The 21,906-nt window shown below is 42.4% G+C and overlaps 1 protein-coding gene across 6 annotated transcripts in view; it reads left to right on the forward strand.

Moving 5' to 3' along the window:
• The window catches only part of LOC132407697 (M-phase phosphoprotein 9), a 105,647-nt gene that overhangs the window by 34,222 nt on the left and 49,519 nt on the right, over positions 1-21,906 (forward strand). For all 6 annotated transcript variants that reach the window (XR_009516560.1, XM_059994556.1, XM_059994553.1 and 3 more), the window contains 8 exons: positions 1,740-1,843; positions 5,635-5,751; positions 8,452-8,936; positions 11,156-11,314; positions 17,000-17,087; positions 17,311-17,526; positions 17,691-17,738; positions 19,432-19,496. Coding sequence is in view for 5 of the 6 variants with exons in the window: in XM_059994556.1 (XP_059850539.1) it covers positions 1,740-1,843; positions 5,635-5,751; positions 8,452-8,936; positions 11,156-11,314; positions 17,000-17,087; positions 17,311-17,526; positions 17,691-17,738; positions 19,432-19,496 (1,282 nt within the window). In the remaining variant the exon portion in view is untranslated. The remainder of the gene's footprint in view (positions 1-1,739; positions 1,844-5,634; positions 5,752-8,451; positions 8,937-11,155; positions 11,315-16,999; positions 17,088-17,310; positions 17,527-17,690; positions 17,739-19,431; positions 19,497-21,906) is intronic.

The following is a 21,906-nucleotide window of genomic DNA, read 5'->3' on the forward strand; positions in this document are numbered from 1 at the left end:
TGAGCCTACCCTCAGGGTAGAGGAGCAACACCTTGTATTCCATCTGGATAGCCTCCAACCTGATGTAATGAATATCGATTTTCCCCGTCTGGTTTAAAAAAAAAAAGTCCCCCCTCCTTCTCTCTCCCCACTCCTGTTCCTCAATCTGGTCTCTTAACTCTTCTCACCTGCCTATTATCAACCCCCCCCATCACCCAAACCCCAAGTCCCCTCCTCCTTCCCTTTCTCCTTTGGTCCACTCTCCTCCCCTGTCAGATACCTTCCTCTCCAGCCCTTTATATTTCTTATATACCAGGCTTCATCTATCACCTTCCAGCTTGCCTTAGAATTGTAGAAAAGTACAGCACAGACACAGGCCCTTCAGCCCATCTAGTATATACTGACCTATTTAAACTGCCTACTCCCATCGTCCTACACCGGGACCATAGCCCTCCATACTTAAATGTTGAAATCGAGCTTGTATGCACCACCTGCACTGGCAGCTAGTTCCACACTCTCATGACTCTCTGAGTGAAGAAGTCCCTTATGTTCCCCTTAAATATTTCACCATTCACCCTTAACTTATAACCTTTAGTTCTAGACTCCTATAACCTCAGTGGGGAAAAAACCTGCTTGCATTTACTCTTATCTGTTACCCCTTATAATTTGTATACCTCTATCAAATCTCCTCTCAATCTTCAATGTTCTTGGGTCTTGGGAATAAAGTCCTAACATATTTAATCTTATAACTCGAGTCCTCAAATCCTGGCAATGTCCTTGTAAATTTTCTCTGTATTCCTTCAACCTTATTTTTATCTTTCTTGTAGGTAGGTGACCGAATCTGCACACAATCTCTAAATTAGGTCTCTCTGATGTCTTGTACAACTGCAACATAATGTCCCATCTCCTGTACTCAGTACTTTGATTTATGAAGGCCAATGTCCTAAAAGCTTTCTTAATGTCATTTCATATGAACCAATGGAGGAATGAACAATAACTGAGGACCTCCATGTGTCCATAAATGTCTTAACGCCGTGAATTAATGACAAAGGGTAGGATGATCTTGGTTCTGAAATGGAGACACAGAGATTGAGTATTTGTAGATGACCCTATTCTAAAGAGCCTGCACTTCTGATGCTTTTGTTAGTTAGAGAAAGACCAATTGCAGTTCTGGTTTCAAGCTCAAAAATTCATGTAATTCCCTAATTATCTGTATTTTGGTACTTTTATTCAGAGGGATGGTGTTGGAACAGGTCCTTCTGGCCTTCCAAGCCGCGCTGTCCAGCAACACCCGATATAACACTAGCCTAATCGCAGGGCGATTTAAGGCCTAATTCAGAACAAATAACTAACCTAATAACCAATATGTCTTGGACTGTGGAAGGAAACTGGAGCACTCAGTATAAGTCCATGCAGTCACAGGGAAAACTTTCTCATAGAGGATGCCAGAATTCAAAGGTTCAATTTAATGTCAGAAAAATATATACAATATACATCCTGAAATGCTTCTTTGTCACAAAACATCCATGGAAACAGAGAAGTGCCCCAAAGAGTGAAGGACAGTTAAGCAGGAAAACCCCAAAGTTCTCCCCCGCCCCCGAGTGTAACAGCGGCAAGCAACAATCAATCCCCTCTCCCCCCACCAGCAAAACGAAAAGCTACACTACACTAGCGTGGTGCGTTACGGTATCAATATTTTGAGATTAGTTTTTGTTGGAACCTTAATGCTAAATGTTTATTTACTTTTATTTTTGCTTTAGGACTGTCATATTGGAAGATGGACGAGGGGGAGCTATACCATGCTTTACCAAACAACAAGGAGACTGATGTATTATCTCCCTCCAAAACCGTCAAAGCATTACGTGTATGTCGAATGTGATTCACTAAGTAACCTACTGTGCAGGTCCTTCAAGGAAGAGATCTTTGTAAATTACAAAAGGGGACAAATGTAAAACTGATAGTTTTAGACCATAAGATATTGGAGCAGAATTAGGCCATTTGGCCCATCCTGTCAGCTCTGTCATTTCATTGAGGCTGATCTAATTTCCCTCTCAGCTTCGATCTCCTGCTTTCTTCCCAAATCCCTTCATGCTCTGACTAATCAAGAATCTATCAACTTCTGCCTGAAGTATACAATAAAGACTTGGCCTCCACAGCTGCTTGTGTCAAAGATTTCCACTCTCTGGCTAAAGAAATTTCTCATCATCTCTGTTCTAAGAAGACACCCCTCTATTCTGAGGCTGAGTCCTCTGGTCCTAGAAATTCCCGGACATGTTCAGTTTATGGTATTACACTTACAGTGGCCACTTTATTAGGTACACTAGTGCTCCTCGTTAATGCTAATATCTGATCAGCCAATTGTGCCAGCAACTCAATTCATAAATGCATGCAGACATGGTCAAGAGGTTCATTTGTTGTCCAGATCAAACATCAGAATGGGGAAGAAATGTAATCTCAGTGATTTTGACCTTGGTGTCAAACAGGGTGGTTTGAGTATCTCAGACACTACAGGTCTCCTGGGATTTTCACACACAACAGTCTCTAGAGTATACAGAGAATGGTGCGAAAATTAAAAAAAAAAGTCCGATGAGTGGTCCTTCTGTGGGCAAAAGTGCCTTGTTCGTGAGAGGGGTCAGAGGAGAATGGCCAGTCTGGTTCAAGCTGACAGGAAGATGACAGATGGTGTGCTGAAGTGCATCTTTGAACATACAACATGTCAAACCTTATATGGACTACAGCAGCAGAAGACCATAAACATACACTCAGTGACTATTAGATATAAGAAGCCACTTAGTGTACATGAATGTCTTGAAGCATCACTTCCTCATTTTTTCATTTATAATTTAAGAAATTAACTTACAGGTTTTATTTTACCTATTGAACATAAACAGGACAATGAATTTATTAAAGTCCATCTGAAGCAGGAAAACAAAGAGTGATCATTGGGTCTCTTCTATAGTTACATGGTTAATGGAACAACAGCAGCAGGAATGAAACTGATCCAGTGTAGTCTGAGGAGTTTTACTCCATCGTGATTGCTGTTAAAACATTGAAAATTGCAGCACAGTACAGGCCGTTAGCCTCACAATGTTGTGCCAACCTTTTAACCTACTTTAAGATCAGTCTAACCCTTCCCTCCTACATAGCCCTCCATTTTTTTTTTTATCATCCATGTACCCATCTAAGAGTCTTTTAAAAGTCCCTAATTTATCTGCCTTTAACTCCACCCCTGGCAGGGCATTCCATACACCCATCACTGTCACCAATGTCCCTAACGTATCTGCTACTGCCTCCACCCCTGGCAGGGCATTCCACACACCCACTACTTTCACCAATGTTCCTAATGTATCTGTCACTACCACCACCCCTCGCAGGGTGTTTCACACACACACACCACCTTCTCTGTTTAAAAAAAAAACAACAACTTGCATAATATTGTCAGAAGTGACAGTATGTAATTATTTTCTGTACTTAATAAACACAACTGACTATATTTAACATCAAAGTGCATGTAATTTCTGCCTTGGATTTTGCATTTGTTATCAAAGTTGGAGGCATTTAATCAGAAAGATTGTATCATCTGGTTGCTTCAGGGTCACCATTTCACAGTGGTTGAAGGGCTGAGATTTCATTTTGATTTTGTTTCAGGGTTGTGATATTTAATATTTGTGTAGGATGTTTATTTGAATTAAACTGTTCTTTTTTTCCCCCACTGTGACCCTTGATTTCCACCTGACTAGCCTTACATAGAAATGAGTGATCATCGTTAAAGGATGTGTTCAATATCATGTGGGGAGGGAAACTTGGTTTATAGAACAGTTCAGCACAGGAACAGGCCCTTCAGCCCACAATGTTGTGTCAAAACTAATTAAAATAGGAATCAAATGCCTAACCAAACTAATCCCTTTTCCCCACACAATCTCATTTTCCTTCATATCCATGTGCCTCAGGGTGAAGGAGTTCTGACGTGTCAATCCATGGTCTCCTCTTGTGCCAAATGTGACCACCCTCAGGGTGGAGGAGCAACACCTTGTATTCTGTCTGGGCACCTCCAACCTGATGGTACGAATATCGATTTCTCCTTCCAGTGAACAAATTCCACCCTCCCTCCATTCCCCATTCTAACCTTTCACTTCTTCTCACCTGCCTGTTACTTCCCCCTAGATCCCCTCCTCCTTCCCTTTCTCCTTTTGCCCACTCTCCTGTCCTATCAGATTCCTCCTTCTTCTCCAGCCCTTGACCTTTCCCATTGATCTGGCTTCACTTCTTATCTTCCGGCTAGCCTCCTTCCCCCTTCCTTCTCAGTCCTAAAGAAGGGCCTCTGCTTGTTTACTCTTTTCCATAGATGCTGCCCAACCCGCTGAGTTCTTCCTGCGTTCTGTGTGTGTTGCTTTGGATTTCTTGTGTTTGTGCCCCTCTAAGAGTCTGTTTAATACTTCTGTTGTACTTGCTGGCAGCACATTGCAGCCACCCACCACTATCTTAAACACAAGATCCTGCAGATGCTGGAAATCCACAGCAACACACACAAAATGCTGGAGGTACTCAGCAGGTCAGGCAGCATCTATGGAAATGAATAAACAGTCGATGTTTCGGGCCAAGACCCTTAATCAGGTCTGGAAATAAAGGGGAAGATGCCAGAATAAGGTGGTCAGGAAAGGGGAAGGAGTACAGGCCAGAAGGTTATGGGTGAAGTCAGGGAGAGGGAAGGATAGTGGGCAGGGAGGGTGATGAGGTGGAAAAGCAGGGAGATAATTGGGAAAAAAAGGTAAAGGGCTGGAGAAGAAGGAATCTGATAGGAGAGGAGAATGAACCGTGTGAGAAAGGGAAGGGGGGCAGCAAGAGGAGGTGATGGGCAGGGGAGGAGAAGAGTAACAGGAGTGTGGAATTGAAAGGGGTGGGGAAAAATGACGAATTAGGGAAATTGATGTTCATGCCATCAGGTTCAAGGCTACCTGTACCGAATGAGATGTTCCTCCAACCTGAGAGTGGCCACGTGGAAGTAGAGGGAGGCCATGGATGGACATGTTGGAGTGGTTTTGAGGACCATTGGCAAATCCTACTTTTTGTGGATAGAGCAAAGGTGCTCAACAAAGCAGTCATCAATCTACATTGGGTCTCACCAATGTAGAGGAGGCCACACCAGGAGCACCAGATACAGTTGATGACTCTGACAGACTCATAGGTGAAGTGTTACCTCACCTGCAAGGACTGTTTGGGGCCCTGAATAAAGGTGAGGGAGGAGGTGAATGGGCAGGTGTAGCATTTCTTCAGCTTGCAGGGATAAGCTTGAGAGATTAGTGGGGAGAGGTGAATGGACAAGGGAATTATGAAGAGAGTGATCCTTGTGGAAAGGGAAGGGAGGTAAAAATGTGTTTGGTGGTAGGATCCCATTGAAGATGGCAGAGAGTACTGTGTATGTGGAGGTATATAGAAAAAATAAATATAAAATCAATCTTATGGAACAGAATGTACAAGTAACTTGTATACATGAACATTGACTATATGTGAAGACATTCCTTATATCATTTATCAAAACACACAAAAAAATCCAAGGATGCTTGAATAGTTTGCTTTTTAAATTGCCTTAAAATATTTAAAAGGCTTGTGTTAATCTGGACAATGGTGAGGGAAAACAAAATTATTTCTGTTCAGCTTCCAGCAGGTGAGATTCCTTCACTGAAGGAGATTTATTGCATGAAGCAGAGAGACAGAAAGCATCTATCTGGTTGGGGATCGTGTTCACCTCCACTCCTTCGATCTCCACCACAGGTAAAACTCTTTTGGCCAATGCCAACAGCATTTTATCTTTATTTTAGCATAAGATCCAGAGTTTTCAGTGAATTGTTTTGTGATTGGGTAGATGGTGATGTGCTGAAAGATACCAAGTTTGAGTTTAAGCTTTAAGTTTAAGCTTGCTTAATAATTGAAAGGTGAAAGAGTTTGACATATTGGGTTCTTTGCATTTCAGCTATGTTTTTTCTATAGATAAAAAAGAATTTGGATTAGACTATAAGAGTCAGGAGCAGAATCAAGCCATTCAGCCCATCAAGTCTACTCTGCCATTCCATCATGGCTGACTTATTATCCCTCTCAACCCCATTCCCCTGCCTTCTCCCTGTTCTTCCTTCTTCTGTTGATGCCCTGAATTCCACAGATTCAGCACCCTCTGGCTAAAGAAATTTCTCCAGCTCTGTTCTACAACTGTTTCTAAATTTAGAGCTAATTTTAGGATTGACATTGAAAAGAAACTGGCATTTCTTTTTAATATTGATCATCAGGGTAGGATTGGAAGGTGCACTCAGGTTTTCCCGAAGGAGATTTTTTTTCATGTAATTCCTTGCAGTGCAATGCTCAGTACTGGTGCTGTTATCCCATTACACGAGATAATGCAATCTCTGTTTTCTCTCTTCCAAACCAGAGTTGAATCCTTCCTTCATCACAGGTTAATTAGGGACACTCAGTTGATATAATTTAAATTTAATTTTGAGGCAATTACATGTGCACACTGGACGTATGTGTACCTGCATACACACATCTACTTACTGACCCCGAGCAATCTATGAATCAGCAGAAGTGGATGCTTCAGACTTGTGAACATGGAACATCGGCCCCTAACCTCGTGCTGGGAACTAGACAAACACGGATTGGATTTCTGTTTGGTATTTTAGCAAAATAACAAATACAGTGATGTCATCCATTCAGTATCATGCCTAACATAAGATCGTATTGAATTTTGTAATGGTAAAATTAGTTTGGCCCAATGGAACTGTGCTGTGTTTGAGTTCCATGTGTTTTTTTTTCCCCTTTCTGCTAGTAAGTATACAAAAACCTTTCAAGCTGCAGTATGTCAGAGAGACATAATGCTCTCCAATATTTCAATGGTGTTTTAGTATTTCATAAAGTTCAGGTTAATATACTTGCAAGCATTGAAGATTGACTAACGTACAGAAATGATGAGCTTGTAAATGGGTCATTTTGAGTTGTTAAACTGTTGATGGCGGGGTGCCACAGTGACTTGTGTAGGGATTCAGCTGTTCATTACCTAGACTGGTGATTTGGATGATTAGGGCAACACAATGGCGTAGTGGTTAGCACAATGCTTTACAGTACCAGCGACCCGGGTTCAATTCCTGCTGCTGCCTGTAGAGGAGTCTGTATGTTTTCCCCTTGACTACATGTTTTTCCTCCAGCTGTTATGGTTTCCTCCCACAGTCCAAAGACGCACCAGTTAAGTTAATTGTAAATTGTCTTGTGATTAGGCTGGGATTAAATTGGGGGGGGGGGGGTCTGGCACAGCTCGAAGGGCCGGAAGGGCCTGTTCAGCACTATTTTCTGATAAATAAATAGAGACCAAGTGAAATAGGTCCAAGGTTGTTAATGATACAATAGTGCGTGGCAGTGGAGATTGAGGAGGATACAGAAAGGCTTTGGGGAAAGGGTTCCCAACCTTTTTAATGCCTTGGATTAATACCGTTAAGTGAGGGGTGGGTGGACCCCAGGTTGGGATCCGTGGTTTAGTGGATATAGACGGCCAAGGATGTGTCTGTTAAAATGCAGTGTGAGGGAAAATATGATGTCATCCACTGATAGAAAAGCATGATTAAATTTTGAGATATTGACAGCTATTGATGTTCCTCGGTATTTTATACAACTTACTGAAAGTTAACTCACTGTAAAGAAGGCAGTCGGTAGGTTTTACTGCAATTATCTAGGGCTGTGGTGAGGCTGTACCTTAGAACAGTGTGTGCAGGTCTGGCATCCGTACCAAGGTAAGGATATACATGTGCAATAAATGTTTACCACATTGAATCGGGGATGATGGGAGGGTTTTATCATCTGTGGAGAGATTAAACTGACTGGAACTATACTCCCTCAGATTTAGAAGAGCAAGAGATGATAAAATGCTTATAGACCTTGACTGGGTAGGTACAGAGATGATGTTGCCCTTTGCTTGGGATCAGCTACTCACAGCAGAGTAGAGAAGGTATTTCTTCAGCCAAGTGGTGGAGTGGTGTATCATTAGGATCCTTTGTACAAGAGATTGTGGAGGTTCAGTTGCTGCATTCAAGGCTGAGATCCAGAGAAACTATTGGAACCACTCAGCAGGTCAGGCAGCATCTGAGGAAGGGGAAGCATTCCCTCCGTTTCTCTTTCTAAATACGCTGCCTGATACTTGCTGAGTGGTTCCAGAATCCTCTTTATTTATTTTGTTTTCCCAACAACATAGAGTTCTGTTCAATTTCCAGAAACATGAGTGGATTTTAAGGGAATTGAGTGATATGGGCTTGTGTAGGTTAAGTGATGCTGGTTGAAAGATCTTCCATGATCTTATTGAAAGAGCAGACGAGGGATCTGTGCACTTTTTTGTGTGTTCTTTTTAAAAGAGTAGTTGATTTTTATAATTCATGTTCGTATTGGAATGAGTTTTAATTTTAAAAGTTGATCTGTCATTTTTTTTTCTACTCCAAGGTTTTAACACTTGATCCCACACTTCACATGAAGCGTCCTACACCATTTTCTCCACATGATCATTGTAGTACCCCAGTGGTGGTTTCGGAATGCGACACTCCATCTTCAGTTAGCCCTGACTCTCTTGTGGGAGTAACCACACAAAGCTATTGCCATCCTAATTTGGGATCATGTGTACGTACTGCTCCAGAATCTGAATTGACAGATACTTCCAGATATACTGTGCGGAATAGCTCATTGCCTTCTCCAGACTGGAATCTCCATTCTGGTACTCAGTCTTCCACTGCTGTCCAAGGTCAACATTACTTAAGCTTGAAAGAAACAGGGAATTCGAGTGCATTAGCAGGACAAGAGGGCAATTCTACAATAACTCCTACAATAACACCTGTGCCTTGCGTTGAATTGAGGAGCGGAAATAATATGAATAGATCATTGGACCATAATGTTCCTGCATCGTCTCTTGAAGATCCTGTTATGTTATCTGTGTAAGTGAACTCCTTATTTAAAAAAAAATGTTTTGCATTGTTTGGAATCAATTCAAACTCTCAACTCTTCTAGTTACCTTTTTGTTGCGTTGGCACACGTTAATGTGCTGTGTTCATAGTGCCTCTTATTTTCAGTGCATACAGAATCCAAACAAATTATAGTGTACAGATTAGGAACTTCAAATTCACTTATTCAGATAGACACTTCAGGGGCTTGCTTGTTTGTTTGTTATAAGACCATAAGATATAGGAGCAGAATTAGGCTGTTTCGCCCATCGAGTCTGCTCCACCATGTCATCATAGTTGACCCCTTTTCCTCCTTAGCCCCAATCTCTTTCCTTCTTCCTGTATCCCTTCATGCCCTGACTAATCAAGAATCTATCAGCTTCTGCCTTAAACATACCCAATGATTTGGCTTCCACAGCCACCTGTGGTAATGAATTCTACTGATTCATCACTCTCTGGCTAAAGAAATTCCTCCTCATCTCTGTTCTAAAAGGGTCCCCCTCTATTTTGAGGCTGTGTCCTCTGGGAAGCATCCTGTCCACATCCAGTCTGTTGAGGTCTTTCAACATTCAATAGGTTTCAATGAGTTATGTGCCATGTCATAAGACGTATATAATAATAGGCATCCATTAGTCTAGAGAGACCATGGATTTGTGGTTTGGAAAGTTTCCAGGGCACAGGCCTGGGCAGGGTTGTATGGGAGACTGGTGGGAGACTGGCAGTTGCCCATGCTGCAAATCTCCACTCTCCACGCCACTGATGTTGTCCAAGGGAAGGGCAAGGGCTGATACAGCTTGGCACCGGTGTCGTCGCAGAGCAGTGTGTGGTTAAGTGTCTTGCTCAAGGACACAGCACACTGCCTTAGCTGAGGCTCGAACTAGCGACCTTCAGATCACTAGACCAAACCACTTGGCCCTGTGCCAACACATGTATGACCATGATTGTTCTCAGCAAATTTTTGTGCAGAAGTGGTTTGCCATTGCCACCTTCAGAGCAGTGTCTTTACAAGACGGTGACGCCAGCCATTATCGATACCCTTTGGAGATTGTGTTCCTGGTATCAGTGTTCGCATAACCTGGGCTTGTGATATGCACTGGCTGCTCATACGACCATCCACCACCTACTCCCATGGCTTCACATGATCCTGAATGGGGGTCGGGTGGGGATCTAAGCAGGTGCTACTCTTTGCCTAAGGGTAACCTACAGGCTAGTGAAGAAGGAGCACGTTACACCTCCATTGGTAGAGATTGAGATCCAAGATAGTGGTGTGACGCAGCTTGCTGCGGCCACTCCGGAACTGATTATCTGTTACTTGTGAAGTGGGGTGCTGTGCGCAATCATAATTGATTGAAAATGGACGTGGAAGCGCAGAAAAACATCGGGAAATTCCAGGAAGACCTTCTTTGTTGCTGCTGCTGCTGTGAGGTACGGGACTCTGCTGGGAAGAACAGGCCCCCAGTCTTCGGGGTTGCGTTGCCGATGGCCGTTGGCGGGGCCGTCTTAACACGCTCGGCAGAGGATGGCGCTTGGAGAAGTTGTGTCGGAGGAGATGGCCCTCGGCTCGGAGGTTCGACAGACTCAGGTCGCTTTCGTTGTGTGCTGTGTCTGCAAGGCTGAGTCGGGCGGCACCTTGGAAGTCCATAGCGGGGGTACTCCCTTATGCCACCGGCGTGGGATGGCGAGTCTGTCAGGACCCTGGGGACTTTTGGAAACTGTGGTGATTTCTTTTGAACTTAGTCCTTTAACATCTTGGACTATTTTTACTGTGCCCATGGTCTGTTTTTTTTTATCAGTTATGCTATTGTTTGCACTGTTGTAACTATATGTTGTAACTATGTGGTTTTGTGCAGGTCTTGTAGCTTTAGTTTTTGGTCTTGTTTGTCTGGTGGATTTGGAGCTCCTTTCCGTGGAACGCACTAGACGGTAGCGCGATATTAATATGCAGCAACCTCTCCGGACTCTGGATTGGGGATTGCCAAATGTTATGTGATTTTCTGGTGTAGTCTGTTTTGTCATATGCTTTTGTGATATCATTCTGGGAGAACGTTGTCTCATTTTTTAACTGCATTGCATTTGTGGTTTCTAAATGACAATAATCTGAATCTGAATACATCTCCATCCTGACTTTCATTATTAAACTTTCTGATCTCTGCAATTTATTTCTGTATCATAAACGTGAATTCATATTCTCTTTTTAAACTTGTTACTTCCAGTGCTCGCCTAAACTTGCGTGAGAAGCATGCACGGCATGTGGCTGACATTAGAGCTTACTACGAGGCAGAAATCAGCAGCCTAAAGGAGAAATTGGATACTTTAAGTTCACCTTCTGCAGTATCTGAGGCAGAAAAACAGAACCAGAATCTTTCAAAAAGGTAGCTTTTGTTTTCAAATAAATTAAAATAAAATTTTAAAAAAGCAAATTACTTGCTGTTCTTGTGCTTAATGTTATTTGGAATATAACCAAAATGTATGCTCTTTCTTGCTTACTGCCTGTTACGCCACTAGCGCTTAAGGTAGCAATGAGGGTCCTCCATCTCTCTCTGTTGCACACAGGCATGGAAGGATTTATCATTGCTGTTCTCGTAACAATTTTTGTTTGACCAGTCAGGGTTGTTTGCCCTGAGGTGAGCTCAAGGACCAGTGGACCACTCGTGAGTCTGGCCTCTACCCTTTGACCTGGGCATGGGCAACCCTACCAAGAGTCAAAGCACATAGCTCTTCAGGTCATTGAGTCACGCAAGCCTCTAACCCCACAACAAGGTTGTAGTTCTCTTGGCGGTAGGTTTTTTTTTCTCTAGTATAGTTATATTACACATTAAAAAGGCTGCAATTGTTTAAAATAATAAAAAAACAAATCTCAACAGGCACAAGAACAGGAATGTACTTTAACCTGGTGAACAGCATGATGGCCCAGATAGATCAGGATAATGCGCTATTGGACATTGGCAGGATTGTATTTTACTTGATCAACACAGCCTGGAGGGCAAATCGAAACATAGAAACCTACAGAGCAATACAGGCCATTTGGCCCACAACGCTGTGCTGAACGTGTACTACTTTAGAAATTGCCTCAGGTTACCCATAGCCCTCTATTTTTCCAGCCATGAACCTATCCAGGAGCCTCTTAAAAGACTCTATTGTATCTGCCTTCACCACTATTGCCAGCAGCCCATTTCATGCACTTACCACTTACCCCTGACATCGCTTCTGTACATACTTCCAAGCACCTTAAAAATATGCCATCTCATGTTAGCCATTTCAGCCCTGGAAAGAAGCCTCTGACTATTCCACATGATCAATGCCTCTCATCATCTTATACAACTCTTATCAGGTCACCTCTCATCCTCCGTCTCTCCAAGGAGAAAAGGCCAAGTTCACTCAACCTATTCTCATAAGGCGAGCTCGCCAATCCAGGCAACATCCTTGTAAATCTCCTCTGCATCCTTTCTATGGTTTCCACGTCCTTCCTGTAGTGAGGTGACCAGAACTGAGCACAGTACTCCAAGCAGGGTCTGACCTGGTCCTGTATAGCTGTAGCATTACCTCTCGGCTCTTGAACTCAATCCCACAGTCGATGAAGGCCAATACACCATATGCTGTCATAACCACAGAGTCAACCTGTGCAGCAGCTTTGAGTGTTCTAGGGACCCCAAGATCCCTCTGATCCTCCTCACTGACAAGAGTCTTACCATTCATACTATGTTCTGTCATCATATTTGACCTACAAGAATGAAGCAGCTCCCACTTATCTGGGTTGAACTCAATCTGCCACTTCTCAGCCCAGTTTTGATTCCTATTGATGTCCCGCTGTAACCTCTGACAGCCCTCCACACAATCCACAACACCTCCAACCTTTGTGTCATCAGCAACTTTACGAAACCATCCCTCCACTTCCTCATCCAGGTCATTTATAAAAATCATGAAGAAAAGAGGTCCCAGAGCAGATCCCTGAGGCACACCACTGATCAGCAACCTCCATGCAGGATATGACCCATCTACAACCACTCTTTGCCTTCTGTGTGCTAGTCAATTCTGGATCCACAAAACAATGTCCCTTTGGATCCCATGCCTCCTTACTTTCTCAATAAGCCTTGCATGGGGTACCTTATCAAATGCCTTGCTGAAATCCATATACACTGCATCTACTGCTCTACCTTCATCAATGTGTTTAGTCACATCCTTTAAAAAAATTCAATCAGGCTCGTAAGGCATGACCTGCTTTTCACAAAGCTGTGCTGACAATTCTTAACCAAACTATGCCCCTCCAAATGTTCATAAATCTTGACCAACCACTGAAGTAAGACTCACTGGTCTATAATTTCCTGGGCTATCTCTACCCCTCTATTGATTAAAAAAAATTCGATGCCATACTTTAAGAGATGATGGAGTGCTTAGACAATAGACAGTAGGTGCAGGAGTAGGCCATTCGGCCCTTCTAACCAGCACCGCCATTCACTGTGATCATGGCTGATCATACAGTACCCCGTTCCTGCCCTCTCCCCATATCCCTTGACCCCGCTATCTATAAGAGCTCTATCTAACTCTCTCTTGAATGCATCCAGAGACTTGGCCTCCACTACCTTCTGGGGCAGAACATTCCACATATCCACCACTCTCTGGGTGAAGAAGTTTTTCCGCAACTCTGTTGTAAATGGCCTACCCCTTATTCTTAAACTGTGGCCTCTAGTTCTGGACTCACCCATCAGCGGGAACATGCTTCCTGCCTCCAGCGTGTCCAATCCCTTAATAATCTTATATGTTTCAATCAGATCCCCTCTCATCCTTCTAAATTCTAGTGTATACAAGCCCAGTTGCTCCAATCTTTCAACATATGATAGTCCTGCCATTCCGGGAATTAACCTTGTGAACCTACGCTGTACTCTCTCAATAGCAAGAATGTCCTTCCTCAAATTTGGAGACCAAAACTGCACACAATACTCCAGGTGGGGTCTCACCAGGGCCCTGTACTGCTGCAGAAGGACCTCTTTACTCCTATACTCAATTCTTCTTGTTATAAAGGCCAGCATGCCATTAGCTTTCTTTACTGTCTGCTGTTACTGCATGCTTGCTTTCATTGACTGATGAACAAGGACACCTAGATCTCATTGTACTTCCCCTTTTCCTAACTTGACACCATTTAGATAGTAATCTGCCTTCCTGTTCTTGCCACCAAAGTGGATAACCTCACATTTATCCACATTAAGCTACATCTGCCATACATTTGCTCACTCACCCAATCTGTCCAAGTCACCCTGCAATCTCATAACATCCTCCTGACATTTCACACTGCCACCCAACTTTGTGTCATCAGCAAATTTGCTAATGTTACTTTTAATCCCTTCATCTAAATCATTAATATATATTGTAAACAGCTGCGGTCCCAGCACCGAACCTTGCGGTACCCCGCTGGTCACAGCCCACCATTCTGAAAGGGACCCGTTAATTGCTACTCTTTGTTTCCTGTCAGCCAGCCAATGTTTAATCCATGTCGTACTCTACCCCCAATACCATGTTCCCTAATTTTGCCCACTAATCTCCTATGTGGGACTTTATCGAAAGTTTTCTGGAAGTCCAGGTACATTACATCTACTGGCTGTCCCTTGTCCATTTTCATAGTTACATCCTCAAAAAAACTCCAGAAGATTAGTCAAGCATGATTTTCCCTTCATAAATCCATGCTGACTTGGACTGATCCTTCTACTGCTATCCAAATGTGTCGTAATTTCCTCTTTTATAATTGACTCCAGCATCTTTCCCATCACTGACGTCAGGCTAACTGGTCTATAATTCCCTGTTTTCTCTCTCTCTCCTTTCTTGAAAAGTGGGACAACATTAGCCACCCTCCAATCAGCAGGAACTGTTCCTGAATCTATAGAACATTGGAAAATGGTTACCAATGCATCCACGATTTCTAGAGCCACCTCTTTAAGTACCCTGGGATGCAGACCATCAGGTCCCGGGGATTTAACAGCCTTCAGACTCAACAGTCTATCCAACACCGTTTCTTGCCTAATATAAGTTTCCTTCAGTTCATCCTTTACCCTAGTTCCTTTGGCCACTATTACATCTGGGAGATTGTTTGTGTCTTCCCTAGTGAAGACAGATCCAAAGTACCTGTTCAACTCGTCTGCCATTTCCTTATTCCCCATATTAAATTCACCCGTTTCTGTCTTCAATGGCCCAATTTTGGTCTTAACTATTTTTTTGCTATTCACATACCTAAAGAAGCTTTTACTATTCTTTATATTCTTGGCTAGTTTTCGTACCTCATTTTTTTTCTTGGCGTATTGCCTTTTTTGTTATCTTCTGTTGCTCTTTAAAAGCTTCCCAGTCCTCCGGTTTCCCGCTCATCTTGTCTATGTCATACTTCTTCTCTTTTATTTTTATACTGCCCTTTACTTCCCTCGTCAGCCATGGCTGCCCCTTACTCCCCTAAGGATCTGTCTTCCTCTTTGGAATGAACCGATCCTGCACCTTCTGCATTATTCCCAGAAATACCTGCCATTGTTGTTCTACTGTCTTCCCTGCTAGGGTATTGTTCCATTAAACTTTGGCCAGCTCCTCCTTCATAGCTCCATAGTTCCGTTTGTTCAACTGTAATACTGATACATCCGATTTTCCCTTCTTCTCAAATTGTACGTTAAAACATGTCATATTATGGTCACTACCTCCTAATGGTTCCTTTACCTCTAGGTCCCTGATCAAATCCGGTTCATTGCACAACACTAAATCTAGAATTGCCTTCTCCCTGATAGGCTCCATTACAAGCTGTTCTAAGAATCCATCTCGGAGGCACTCCACAAACTCCCTTTCTTGGGGTCCAGTACCATTCTGATTCTCCCAGTCTACCTGCATGTTGAAATCCCCCATGACAATTGTATCATTACCTTTGAGACATGCCAATTTTAACTCTTCATTCAACTTACACTCTACATCCAGACTGCTGTTTGGGGGCCTGTAGATAACTCCCATTAGGGTCTTTCTACCCTTAAAATTTCTCAGTTCTATCCATACTGACTCTACATCCCCTGATTCTATGTCCCCCCTCACAAGGGACTGAATATCATTCCTCACCAACAGAGCAACCCCACCCCCTCTGCCAGTCAGTCTGTCCTTTCGATACGATGTATAGCCTTGAATATTCATTTCCCAGGCCCTGTCCGCTTGAAACCATGTCTCAGTTATTCCCACAACATCGTACTTGCCAATTTCCAACTGAGCCTCAAGTTCATCTACTTTATTCCTTATACTTCGTGCATTCATATATAATACTTTTAATTTGTTACTCCACTCTCCTTTCATATCAATTCCTATTTCACTTGGCCATACTGTATGATCTCTTCTTGAGCTTTCTACTCCATTGATTCTGTTGTCCTTTTTAACTTATTTTAACTTTCCCTTTAACTCCATCCTTATATTTCCAGTTCATCCCCTCCCCCCCCACTACTTAGTTTAAGCACATCCATGTTGCAGTGACAAACCTGTCTGCCAGAATGCTCGTCCCCCGCCTATTAAGGTGCAACCCTTCCCTTTTGTACAATTCATCCCTACCCCAAAGCAGATCTCAGTGGTCCAAGAATGTAAATCCTTGCTTCCTGCACCAGTTCCTCAGCCACACATTCAGATCCATTATCTCCCTGTTACTGCCCTCTCCAGCACGAGGAACTGGAAGCAAACCAGAGATAACCACCCTGGAAGTCCTGCTTTTCAGCCTTCTTTCGAGTTCTCTGAAGTCCCGCTGTTGATAAAATTTGGAATGATTATGGTTATGACCCTCCTGAAATTTCTTTGGGCATTGACATTTTTCTGGTGGTTCAACTGAGACACGAGAGTTCTTGCAGATAATTCTATTTTGACATCCACACGTGTACGTTTTACAAAACGGTCAGTGCATTCTGAAGAGCAATGGGAACTTGGAGTTACTTTTACTCTACATCCCTGCATTGAAAACTCTGGCAGATTTGATTGCCCATTAGCATTGGGTGTTGTTTAATGAATATTGTCAATAACTTTATGAAACTATTGCAGGACTTCTAATAGTTACTATGAATTTTCAGATGTGAACAACTGGAAGGAGCACTAACCGAAGCTGCCAAGCGAATTCGGGACCTTGAGAACAAGAACTATTTGATGGAAATGCAGTTGGTGGGTAGCAGTCACTGAGTAAAAGAATAGAATTTGTATATACTTGAGATCAAATACTACTGTCAAATCTTGATCAAAATTGAAGTTCAGACTATAGATTAGAAAATGTCTATGATGAGAATAAGAATCTTGTACCATCCACAACAATGCCAGTTGTTCCTTGCTTTACTTTTTCCCATTTTATTTCCTAACAGTTGGAAATTACACTTGTGCTTTTGATTAGGCTGAGTGGCCTGGACGCTACGATGCAGTCAGTACTGCAGCTAAGGCTCTGCAGCAGCGCCTGGATGAAATGCGAAAAGATAGCAAGGAGAAAGATAACATGGTCAACAGACTCAATAGCAGGCTGAAAGACCTCGAAGAAGCTTTTGAACGGGCATACAAACACTCCGATAATAAAGATGCCCGACTGAAACAAGAACACAAAATGCTACAGGATGTGAGTGAAGAATTTATTTGTATCAGTTTGATAGTGAAAAAGAGCAACAGAACTACTGTTTGCTCTAAATTGTTGCTGGGAACAATTTTTATTGTGGAGGTCTATCATTCTTTAATTTGTAAAGAATTTAATTTTTAATTTTAAAAATTGGTCTTGTGTTGCAGTTGCTTACAGAGTACGAGTCACTGGGAAAAGAACATGAGCGAGTCAAGGTAATTTCCAACCCTGTTTGCAGTTTGTGTTCATGGACCAGTTATGTATGAAAGGGGAGTCATTTGGCCCGGCTGAACAGTGCAGTTTGATTCAAAAGCAATCCTTAGGCCCTCGTTCTCTGCTCCCTATTATGCTAATTATCTTTTCCTTTCAATTATTTATTTAGCCTCTTTTAACTGCTATCCTTGAAACTACCTCCACAGTAGGCTTTGCAGTTCAGACCACACCACTTGCTATGTAAAAGTAGATTTTCCATGTTACCTTAGTTCATGTTATGACGTGTTTCTGGTTTTTTTTTGCTATTTTTGTGCATTTTTGCTCGGGGCGGACTAGCACTGCGGCCTACAGATAGCGAGAGATGCAGTGCAGGATTGAACGGAACGAGATATACCTGAACTCTTTTGATGTCTTTCTGATCTGGTGTTTTGTATTCTGTGTTTTTCATTTGTTTTTTTAATTGCCATTTGCATATTTTTTGTTTGCATGTTGGGGGTTTGATGTTTCTCTTTACAGGTTCCACGGTTTTTGTTTTGTGGCTGTCTGTAGGGAAGAGGAATCTCTGGGTTATGTACTGTATACATATTTTGATGTGATACTATTAAACATGTTATATTAGAGATATAGAAACATATGGCATTGAGGGCCCTTTTCGTCCATCTTCTCCACACTGCCCATGAAGTCTATCTTGGCAAATACCATTTACATACATTAGGGCCCATATCCCTCTACATCTTTCTTGTTCAAGCACTTGTCAATTCAATTCAATTCAAGTTTAATTGTTATTCAACCATATAGCAATACCCATGAACACAGCCACAAGAGACAGCATTACTCTGGGGCCAAGGTGTAGAACACTGTACCAATAGTAACACACAGCACGGGGCAAAAGACAGTCACTTATCAGTTTCTAATATTGCAAAGAAAATAAAGCCATCCTATCCCCCTACATTTCAATCAATATCTAAGTACTTGCAAAATGCAGTTAAGAAGAAAGCACAGCAGTGCCTGTACTTAGAAGCTTGCAAAGATTTGTCATGTCATCTAAACTTTTTAAAACCTTCCATAGATGGGTGGTGGAGAGTATATTGACCAATTGCATCATGGCTTGGTATGGAAATACCAATGCCCCTGAGTGGACATTCCTGCAAATAGTAGTGGATGCAGCCCAGCCCAGCCCAGTCCAGCATGGGTAATGCCCTCCCCACCATTGAGCACATCTACATGGAGCACTTTCACAGGAAAGCAGCATCCATGAGCCCTCCACTACCTAGGTCATGCCCTCTTCTCACTGCTGCTATAAGGAAGGAGGTACAGGGGCCTTGGTCTGATTCCACCAGTTTCACTTGCCCACAATCAATGGGTTCACTTTCAAGGACTCTTCATCTCATGTTCTTGATATTTATTATCATTTTTGTCATTTGTATTTGCTCAGTTTGTTGTCTTTTCCACATTGTTTGTCCTGTTGGGTACGGTCTTTCATTGATTCTATTGTGTTTCTTGGATTAGCTGTGAATGCCAGCAAGACAATGAATCTCAGGGTTGTATATGGTGGCATATATGTACTTTAATAGTAATTTTACTTTGAACTTTGTATTTTTGTAATTTGTGCACCCTGATGAAGTTGAACTTATTTTCTCTAGACCATGTATAAATGTAGACATGGTCAATAATTTTTGTTATCTTATTGCTTAGGGAGCTTTGAATACCACGGAAGATAAACTGTATGATGCAAATTCTCAGATCTCTGAGCTGAAAAGGTTAGATAATGAAATTTTGCTTTATTATATCATCTTGGCAAGAATGATAAATTCGTTAAGTTATTTTGTATCTTTTTAAAAGTGAATCTAGATACTCTGCAGTTAAATTAGGAAACCTTTTTACTTGAGTAAGATTTGCTATAAAATTCATTACTAACCTCAATGCATGGTACTTCTTTGATACTTTTCCCATTTCTCCAGAGTTTTTTTTAATAGTCTAATAATCTAACCACAGCCTGTATCAAAATACAGGAGACCCTTCAGTTCTTTCCTAGAAACCAAACCTGTCTGCTTTGGCCGTGAATAAATTCAGTGACGCAGTCTCCACATTCTCTGGGTCAGCGATTCACAACACTCCTAGAGAAAAAATTGCTCCTCATCTGCATCTTATACTGCTTAGTCAAAGATCCTTCCATCAGAACTGGGAGAGAGTTAGCTCTCAAGTTTTAGTTTTTTTTCTCTTCTGCTGTTCTGAAGGAAGGTCTTTGATCAGAAATATTGACTCTGTTTCTCTATTCACAAGTATGCCTGACCTGCTGAAATATTTCAGATTTCAGTAGCTTTTGTCAATAGTACGTCATTAGCTTTTGATTACATGGTTTTGAGGAAATGTGTTAACAGCACAGTGACCATTCTCCCTCTGATGCTCTGGTGTATTTGATCTTCCATGCGAAAAGGCACATTGACAGAAACACAGGAGATGGGAAGCATTCTGGGGCATTTTCCTTTTCCGTGTGCTTCACTATAGAACATGTTCCTTCACTTTTAAACCTCTTTTCATAATTCTGCTTCATTTCCTTTGATTCCCTTGAGTATGTTCATAAAGACCTGGCTTCATTGCCTTGTATGCTCAAGAATCTCATAGGCTTTCACGGTCTTCTGGGTCCTCCTGATCTGAAAGGATGGCACAGTGGAGCAGCTGGTAGAGCTACAGCCTCACAGTGCCCAGAGTTCAGTCCTGACTGAGGTTTCACGTTCTCCCTGTGTCTGTGCCGACGTACTCTGGTTTCCTCTCACATCACAAAGATTAATTGGCCACTGTAAATAGTGCCCAGTGAGGAATGTTGAGGAAAGTGGAAGATTCGTGTAAATAGGTGGTTGGGAGTGGGCTGATGAGCCTGTGTCCATGCTGTGGCTCTCTGACTATCATTCTACCATATCTCGAGGGTGGTACAGGCAAAATCCTCTGGCATTGAAATTTGTCTTCCTGCATATCTGTCAGCCAATTCTGAACTTCTGCCAATATAGTACTCCAAATCCCATGTACTTTAATCTTGTACATTAATTCCATTTGTAGGACCTTGTCTAAAGCTTTCAGAAAGTACAATACTCCAAGACCTATGATCGTTCCTTGGTTACGCGGATAAAAGTTTCTGATAGATTTGTTGCACATGATTTTTCCCTTTCATGAAACCTGTTGAAGTTGCACATTTGCCCAGTCCTAGAAAAGTACAGCACTTTTGGCCCGCTATGTTGTGCCGAACCAGCTGAAAGGCAAATGAGAAGCACCAAGCACTAATCCTTCCTACCTACACCATGTTTGTGTCCTTCCATCTTCCTTGCACCTGTGTGCCTATCCAAACCTCTCTTACAGGACTCAAATGTATTTGTCTCTAGCACAGATTCGATGGGCCAAATGGGCTACTTCTGCTCCTTTGTCTTGTGATCTTGTGACAATACCAGGCGGCATATTCCAGGCATTCACCTCTCTTAGTTTAAAAAAAAACACTTGCACCTCATGTCCCACCTGCACCTGGGCTGGACGAGAACCAATGTCCTCGGGGGAGAGTTTGCTACTGCTGTTCAGGAGGATTTAAGCTAATGTGGCAGGGTGATGGGAACAAGTGCAGAGAGACAGAGGGATGTAAAATGAAGGTAGAAGCAAAAAATAGTAAGGTGAAAGGTAAAAGTGGCAGGCAGGCAAATCCAGGGCAAAAAGGGCCACTTTTCAACATAATTGTATAAGGGCGAAGAGTGTTGTAAAAACAAGCCTGAAGGCTTTGTGTGTCAATGCGAAGAGCATTCGTAACAAGGTGGATGAATTGAATGTGCAGATAGTTATTAATGAATATGATATAGTTGGGACCACAGAGACATGGCTCCAGGGTGACCAAGGATGGGAGCTCAACATCCAGGGATATTCAATATTCAGGAGGGATAGATGGGAAAGAAAAGGAGGTGGGGTAGCATTGCTGGTTAGAGAGGAGATTAATGCAATAGAAAGGAAGGACATTAGCCTGGAGGATGTGGAATCGATATGGGTAGAGCTGCATAACACTAAGGGGCAGAAAACGCTGGTGTGAGTTGTGTACAGGCCACCTAACAGTAGTAATGAGGTTGGGGATGGCATTAAACAGGAAATTAGAAATGCATGCAATAAAGGAACAGTAGTTATAATGGGTGACTTCAA

Source organism: Hypanus sabinus, chromosome 18 (assembly GCF_030144855.1).
Source record: "Hypanus sabinus isolate sHypSab1 chromosome 18, sHypSab1.hap1, whole genome shotgun sequence".
NCBI lineage: Eukaryota > Metazoa > Chordata > Chondrichthyes > Myliobatiformes > Dasyatidae > Hypanus > Hypanus sabinus.